The following is an 8,079-nucleotide window of genomic DNA, read 5'->3' on the forward strand; positions in this document are numbered from 1 at the left end:
CCCCCCCCCCCGCCCCATACCAGCTTGCTCCATTCTGCCCCTCTTATTCCCCCATTCTATCCCCCCAGTTCTCACTTCCTATCCACTTCAGGGCCACCCCTCAGCCATACCTCTCCCCTCTCCTCTGACCCCCACTGCCTCCCCTGGATTCCAGTTTGTCCCATGCTGCCCCTCAGCCTCTACTATGCCCTGTCCAGTTCCCCTCACTCTGTCCTGGACCCAGCAAGTCCCAGGACCTCTCCCCAGCCCCCTACCCTGAACTCAGCCACTCTGTCCGTCCGTCCATCCCCCCCCCACCCCCAATGACCCCCATCAGGCTCAGCCGGCTCCATGCCCCCTCTCTGCCTCCAGCCTGGATACCTGGGTTCCCTTATCACATCTCCCTTTATTTTTTCTCTAGTGGGGGGTGCTGTGGGGCTTGGAGAGTGGGGCTGAGCTGGGAGCTCAGACAGGCTTTTGGGATCCCTCCTGTCCCAGCCAGCCAGCCCTGTTGCCCCTGCCCCAACTGACACTCCCCTCATATATCTGCCCCAGGGGGCACTGGCTGAGAGGCAGCACATGGCTATGGACCTGCCCAAGCTGTCTGCTGAAGACCGGCTGGTAAGAGCTCCTGGATGCCTGGAGGGTGGGGGGACTGGGTGGTCCAAGCACCCTGGTGCTGGGAGTCCAGACACCTGTGTTCTCTGAGAGGAGAGTGAGGGCTGGGGGGTGAAAGCAGTGGAGCTGGGAGCCTGGACATCTGGGTTACCTGGGAGGGGAGTGGGCTCCTGGTGGCCTGGGGGAGGGTGCCTGCTCCTGGACTCTTGGGTCTCTCCTGCAGAGCCCACCCCGGGGGCTGGTGGCCGCATACAGTGGGGAGAGCGACAGTGAGGAGGAGCCAGAGCGGGCAGTGGAGCGCGAGGAGAAGCTGACAGACTGGCATAAACTGGCCTGCCTGCTCTGCCGCCGCCAGTTCCCCAGCAAGGAGGCACTCATCCGGCACCAGCAGCTCTCAGGCCTGCACAAGGTGGGCATTCCATTCCATTCCATCCTATTTACCTGGGATCTCACCATCCCAACCCCAGAGCCAGCTGCATCTTGGCCCTGGGCAAGACCTCCTTATGGGCTGTTAAGCTGTGCTCCCTCCTGCCTTCCCAACTGGCTGCATCTCTGTCCTCTCTGTGGTGTTGTATACAGTCATGCCCATCTCTTCCTCCACAAAGCTGGCTGCATTTTGGCCCCAGGAACGGCCTCCTTGTGGGCTGTTATACTTAGCTGTTCCCCACCAGAATCAGTTGCATCTTGGTCCTCCTTGGGCAGCATTAGACTCAGATGGTTCCAAGTTGTCCCATCCCAGAGCTGGCCACATTTCAGCCCTAGGCAAGACCTCTTTGTTTGCTGTTATACTTGGCTGCTCTCCCCAAAGCTGGCCACATCTCGACCCTCCCGAGGTAGCATTCGGCTCAGCCATTCCCATCTGCTCCACCCCAGAGCTGGTTGCATCTCCCCTTTCTCCTGTGCCTTTATAATTGCCCCACCCCAGAACCAGCTGCATCTTTGGCCTGGGCAAGACCTCCTTATATATAACCATAGTCAAGCACCTCTTATTGTTGTGCTCTGGAAGTGGCTTAATCTCTGCCAAAAGAGCCATCCTCCTGTGGTGTTATATGCTCCACTCTAGAGCTGACTGCATCTTGGCCCTTTCCATGTATTCCACTGCAGAGCTTGCTGCATTGTGGCTTTCATGTGCCATTATACTTCACCTTCCCCAGCTGCCGCACTCCACAGCTGGCTACATCTTGGTCCCAGGCAAGACCTCCTTATGGGCTGTTATACTCAGCTGTTCTGCCCTCACTACATGGAGGCCAGAAGAGCCTTCACTATGTGGAGTTATGTTCAGCCTTTCCCATCTGGTCCACCTCTGAGATGGTTGCATCTCCCTTCCCCCTGGGCTGATTATACTCAGTTGTTTCCTAGCTGCCTTGTCCTGGAGTTGGCTGCATCTTGGCCCTCCTTGGATGGTGTTAAACTTGGGAGTTTTCCAGTGGTTCCACTCCAGAGCTGGACACATCTTGGCCTTCCCTCTGTGGCAGTATATACAGCCATCCCCAGCCCTTCCACCCCAGATCTGGCTGCATCTTGGCCTCCCCATCTTCCATTATACTTGGCCATTTCCCAGGTGGCCTGTGCCCAGAGCTGGCCTCATGTTTGCCCTGGGCAAGATCTCCTCATGGGCTGTTATATCCAGCTATTTTTCTTCCTACCCACAAGAACGGCTGCATCTTCGCTGTCCTTTTGCAGTGTTAAATGTGGCCGTTTGCATCAGCTGTGTCCCAGAGCTGGTTGCATGTCTGCCCTCTGCCCCTCAACTATTATATTCAGCCATTTTCCAGCTGCTCCATCCCAGAGCTGGCTACACCCCCACCCTCTTGCCATTATATTCAGCCACTCCTCCCCTGAGCTGGCCACATCTTTGCCTTCCCTGCTGCCTCACTCTGTCCCTTCTCTCTCTCAGCAAAATTTGGAGATCCATCGCCGGGCCCATCTGTCTGAGTCAGAGCTGGAGGCACTGGAGAAGACAGACATGGAGGTGGGTGAGGGCATAGGGCACTTGGGGCTGTGGGCAGAGCCAGGAGCTGGGGCTCAGCCCCTGCCCCTTCTCCCTCTACAGCAGATGAAGTACCGTGACCGGGCAGCTGAGCGGAGGGAGAAGTATGGGGTCCCTGAGCCCCCGGAGCCCAAGAAGAGGAAGTATGGGGGCATTGCCCCGGCCACTGTGTGAGTGTCCCCTACCACCAGCTCCCAGTGTTCCATGTGGCCAGCCCAGCTGTCCTGCCCCAGAGCTGAGCACATCTCGGTCTTCCTGTGCTCTGGTATACATGGCTGTTCTCCAGCTGTTGCAGTTCAGTGCTGGCTGCATCTTAGCTTTCCCTGTGCAGTGTTATACTCGACTGTTCCCCAACTGCCCTAACTGAGGGTTAGCTGTATCTTAGCTTTCCCTGTACCCTACTGTACTCTGCTGCCCACCCAGAGTTAGCTGCATCTAGTCTTTCCATGTATGATATCAGCTGTTCCTTAGCTGCCCCTCCCTAGAGCTGGCTGCATATGATCCTCGTCTGTACAGTTATATAATCAGTTGTTTCCCCAGCTACCCTGCTCCAGAACTGGCTGCACCTGGCCATTCCTGGGTAGGTCTACACATGCTATTAATTTGAAGTAGGCTTACTACAGGTGCTCCCTCTTGAGAGCAGATTTGCTCTGTGGGAGTAGCCTGGTACAGGGCTGCTTCCGCCCTGCTCTGCCCATCCCCACAGCAGCCAGGGGGAGCTGCAGGCTCCCCTGGGTGCTGTCCCATGGGCTGTCAAGGAGCATGGGTGGGTCCCTATGTACAGAGGGCCAGGAGAGCTCTGCCACCTGCAGCAGCAGCAGCTGTGGTTCCTGGCTCTGTGTGCATTGGAAGGGATCCTGATGTGCATTGGGGCTTGGAGCTCTCCCACCCTGTGCATATGGGGGGACAAGCTCTGTGCCCAGCAGGGCTTTCTCCTGCAACCTGGGGCTGGCTGGGAACTGTGCTGTTCTTGGGCAGGTCCCAGCTAGCTCCAGGCTGCATGAGGAGTTCCCTGCCCAGCCTGGAGCTGGCCGGGAACTGTCCTGTTTCTGGGCTGGGCAGGGAACTCCTTGTGCAGCCTGAAGCTGGTTGGGACCTGCCCCAGAAGCAGGACAATTCCTGGACAGCTCCACGTTGGGTGGGGAAGCACAGAGCTCCTAAGTTTTGTCCCTGGGAGCCAGGAGCTGAGCAGCAGTAGGACGGGGGGGAGCAGCAGAGAGCTACTTGATTTTAGTGCTGCTCAGCTCCCAGCTGCCGTGGGGAGCTAGGAGCTGAGTAGTGCCAGGACCTGGGGAGTTCCCCATCTCTTGTCCCCCTAGTGTAGGGGCTAACCAGGAACAAATTTGCTCCTAGCTAGTGTCTACACATATGCTTTTGCACAGTATCTACTGCACAGTTATTTTACTATTATTTATGAGTAGTAACTAACTGCACAGTAGACTAATTTATTGTGCAGTAAATATGAGCATATGTAGGTGGTGACGCTTCGCTGTGCAGTAGATTAGTCAACTGCACAGTAAAGTCTCTCATGTAGATGCTCCCCCTGTGTCTAGTTATACTTGGTGGTTGCCCGGCTGTTCTATCCTGGAGCTGGTTGTCTCTCAGCCTCTACCTGTGCACTGGTATACTCCGTTATTCTCACAGATGCATCACCCCAGAGCTAGCTGCATCTGATCCTTCCCTGGACAGTGTTATACTCAGCTGTTCCCTAGGTGCCCTGCCCCAGAGCTGGCTGCATTTTGGCCTTCCCTGTACCCTGTTATACTTGCATATTGCCCAGCTGTTCCACCCAGATCTGACTGTATCTAGGCCTTTACCTGTGCCCTCTTATACTCGGCCATTCCCAGCTGCTCCATCTCAGAGCTGGCCATATGTGATCCTTCGCTGGATATACTCAGCTGTTCCCTAGGTGCCCACCCCAGAACTGGCTGCAGCTCTGCCTTTGCTTTGCTCTGTTATACACAGCCACTTCACCACAGAGCTGGCTGCATCCAATCTTTCCCTGTACAACATTATATTCAGCTGTTCCCCAGCTGCTTTACCCCAGAGCTGGCCACATCTTGGGGGTGAAAGGAGCCTCCTTTTAACACTTTGCTCCCTACAGGGATTTTGAGCAGCCGACACGGGATGGCCTGGGTAGTGACAACATTGGCAGCCGCATGCTGCAGGCCATGGGCTGGCGTGAGGGCAGCGGCCTGGGCCGCAAGAAACAGGGCATCATTGCCCCCATTGAGGTGTGCTGATGTCCCCCTGTGGGCTGGAAGGGTTGGGCTGCTGCATGGGGTCTGGGGATCTGCTCCAAGTGGGTGGGATTGGTACTGGAGGAAGTACTGATACTGGGCAGGTGGGAGATACCTCGGGGGGGGACCCAGGCATTTGGGAAAATGGGAGGCAAATGGGAATGGGGCGGGGGGGGTCAAGGTGGGTTGTGTGGGATCTTGGAGAGGTGGAGCAGGGTCTGGGCCAGCAAAGGGCGTTTTCTAGGGCTGTGCGGGCTGGGGTGGGGAATATATCAAGGAAATTGGGAGAAAGTCATGGGGGGATAGAGGGATCTAATTGGGAGAGGGACCCAGGAGTTCAGGGCAGTCCAGGCAGTTTGTAGAGGGGGGAAGGTCTAGGCAGATGAGGGTAGTTCAGGTGGGTGGGATGGGGGGGCAGTACTGGCCAGGTGCAGGTGGGAGGTGTCTCTGGGAACCCAGGCATTCAGGATGCCAGAGGCAGGTGGCAGTGGGGTAGGTGGTTAGGGGTGGGAGCAGCTGGGCAGGCCCAAGAGGGGGTGGGACCCAGGAGTCTGAAGGGGGGCCTGGGTGGGATTGGTGCTGTGGGGAGTGGGGTTCTGAACAGGCGGGAGATGCCTCAGAGGAACCCAGGCATCTGGGACTACAGAGACAGATGGAAATGTTCTGGGGGGAGGGGAGGGGGAGTTGGGGAGTTCCAAATGGGGAGGGACCCAGGAATCCAGGAGGGAGGTCTAGGTGGGGTGGGGAGGGGTCTTGGGAGGGATGTTGAAATGGGTGGGATTGGTACTGAGGGGAAGGGGGGCTCGGGGTACCCCAGGCATCCAGGACAACAGAGGCAGATGGGAGGCATTGCGGGTGGAGCAGGGCTATCAAGGCAGGTGGAAGAGGGTTCCTAGCAGGGGCAGTAGGTTGGGATAGGTCCAAGTAGGGGAGGGAACCAGGAGTCTGGGCTTGTTGGTGGGTTCCAGGTGGTTGTGAGGGACTCAGGAGTCTGGGCAGGGCTGTGTGGGTCCCTCCAGGCAATTGGGGGATATCCTGGGCCCTCCCTTACATCTCTTCCCCCCTCCCCACCTTAGGCACAGACACGGGTGCGGGGCTCAGGCCTGGGCGCCCGCGGCAGTTCATACGGGGCAACAGCAGCCGAGTCGTACCGCGAGTCCTTGCACAAGGCCATGCTGACCCGCTTCCATGAGGCCGAGTGACACCGTACCCCCCTTCCCCTGCTCCCTACAATGTTCTTTTTTATAATTAAAACAGGAAAAACGAGCTGCATGGTTGGCTGTGAGAGGTGCTGCTCTCCTCACCCCAGAGCTGGAGAGAACCTGCCTGTCCAAGCTCCCCATAACCCTCCCAGAGAACTCTAGCCCCCCCACCCCACAAAAAAAAAGCTACTCAGCTGAAACCCCTCCCTCACCCTAGCCACTTACCCCCACAACCACTTTTGAGCAAGCTCCTTGCCTGCTCCTAAGGGAAGCCAAGGTTTCTTCTCCCCTTTAATTCTTAAAGGTGTGGTTTTTCCCTTGCTGATTTCTGCCCTGCTCCTTTAAGGCTGGGGTTCCCTTAAAAGCCTCCTCTTAGAATGCCTTTAAGAGTAAAAAGGGATACTGGCTTGGTTCCCTGACTGCCTTTTAAGTTAAATGGTGGTAGTGGTGACTTTTGTTTTTGCCAGACTTTTTTTTTTTCTTTCAGAAGGCATTCCCCTCACCCTTCCCTTAAGCCAGCTATCCTTTTAAGCCTTATTCCCCATGGTTGCCACGGAGACCCACCCCCTGCCCCTCCCCAGGCCTAAGCTCTGTCTCCAAATCCCTTCCTCCCCCCATGTGCCCTCCCACCTTGGAACCTCCCCCTAGGACACAAACACCTGGGGGGGTGCAGTATTGGAGTGAGGGGACATAGGGGGCTGGGAGGGAATCAGTGGGGGGGCTGCAAGGGACATCCCCCCCCAAACCGATCACCCCCCCTCAACATCCATGCAGATCACCTTGTCCCCTCATACAACCGCTCCATGCATACACACATCAACACCCCCCTTACCACACAACTGCACTACACACCACGCACCCACATCCGCGCTTGTGTCAGACAGCTCCCCTGCCACACACACAACTGCACACACCTGTACAGCTTCCCACCCCCATAGATGCACACAGATTTCCCACTTGCAGATGCCAAGACCTCCCCAGCACATCTCCACCTTCCCTTCACTGGAAAAAGATTCCACCTACCCCACACACACATTCACAGACCTCTCCCTCTGACACACAAATCCCCAGACAGCCAGACCCTACCTACACAGCTCAACCGCGATGCCCCCAACCCTCAAGACACAAATCGCTACACACCTGGACAGACCCCACACACACCACCACCCTTCCCTATAGACTGACCCCCCCTGCAGGCAGGCCCCACTAGACACCCAGACTCCCTCCCCCAGAGAGACTTCAACTGTATCTTGATGCACAATTCCCTGCACACCATGAAACTTCCCATAGATGCCTTGAGGGGTAGCTCAACAGCCTGCCCTCCCGACACGGAGTCCCCTGCAGCTGGCTCCAGTGTGGAACCAAGATATGGGGGGGGGGTGTAGGGGTAGGGTAAGTCGTCTTCCATGGGGCAGAGAGCTGTGGGCCTTGAGCAGGTGCAGAACCCAGGAATCTGGGCAGCAGGGGAAGTGAAGGCTATGTAGAGGTGCCCTGGCTGCCTCCCAGTGCTGGTGGGGTTGGAAGCCAGGTGTATGTGAGGGGTGGGTGGGATGGGGATCAGCCTCTCTCCATGGGGAGGGGTGGCAGAGCCCCAGTTCTGACCCCTGCCCCACCCACATACAGGTGGAGCCTGACAAGGGATGGGGCCACGCAGACAGACCAGAAGCTTTTGGCTTCCCGTTTATTACAGCAAGCAATGGAAAAATACAAAAGCCATTAAAAAGGGGGGGGGGGGGGGGGGGGGGGGCGGGGGGGAGTCTAGGCTCCCGGCCCCAGCTCTCAGCCCTCAACCACCACCCCCTCTAGAGAACCCAGGAGTCCAGGCTCCGAGCTCTTTCGGAGCTGGAAGAGAAAGCAGGCATCCTGGAGTTAACAGGAGGATCTAAACTCCTCAAACTGGGCTCTTAAAGGGGGCACGTCCTTTCTATAGACGAATGCACTCTGGCCAGGTCCTCCAAAGACAATGACCGGGTTGGAGGTAAGCCTTCCAAGACAGGACCCCCCTCACTTCCTTCAGGTCGGGGGGGGGGGGGGGGGGGGGGTCACACAC

General features: G+C 57.3%; 1 protein-coding gene across 7 annotated transcripts in view; it reads left to right on the forward strand.

Moving 5' to 3' along the window:
- RBM10 (RNA binding motif protein 10) overlaps positions 1–6,093 on the forward strand; it is a 22,612-nt gene extending 16,519 nt beyond the window's left edge. For 5 of the 7 annotated variants that reach the window (XM_025192569.1, XM_025192571.1, XM_025192572.1 and 2 more), the window contains 6 exons: positions 535–600; positions 821–1,006; positions 2,495–2,569; positions 2,651–2,757; positions 4,692–4,821; positions 5,904–6,093. In XM_025192569.1, the coding sequence (XP_025048354.1) occupies positions 535–600; positions 821–1,006; positions 2,495–2,569; positions 2,651–2,757; positions 4,692–4,821; positions 5,904–6,029 (690 nt within the window). In that variant the 3' untranslated portion in view covers positions 6,030–6,093. The remainder of the gene's footprint in view (positions 1–534; positions 601–820; positions 1,007–2,494; positions 2,570–2,650; positions 2,758–4,691; positions 4,822–5,903) is intronic. The other 2 variants (XM_025192570.1, XM_006036315.3) reach the window with 1 other exon arrangement.
- The last annotated feature ends 1,986 nt before the right edge of the window (positions 6,094–8,079 follow it).

The sequence above is a fragment of the Alligator sinensis genome, unplaced genomic scaffold (genome assembly GCF_000455745.1).
Source record: "Alligator sinensis unplaced genomic scaffold, ASM45574v1 scaffold778_1, whole genome shotgun sequence".
Lineage (NCBI taxonomy): Eukaryota > Metazoa > Chordata > Crocodylia > Alligatoridae > Alligator > Alligator sinensis.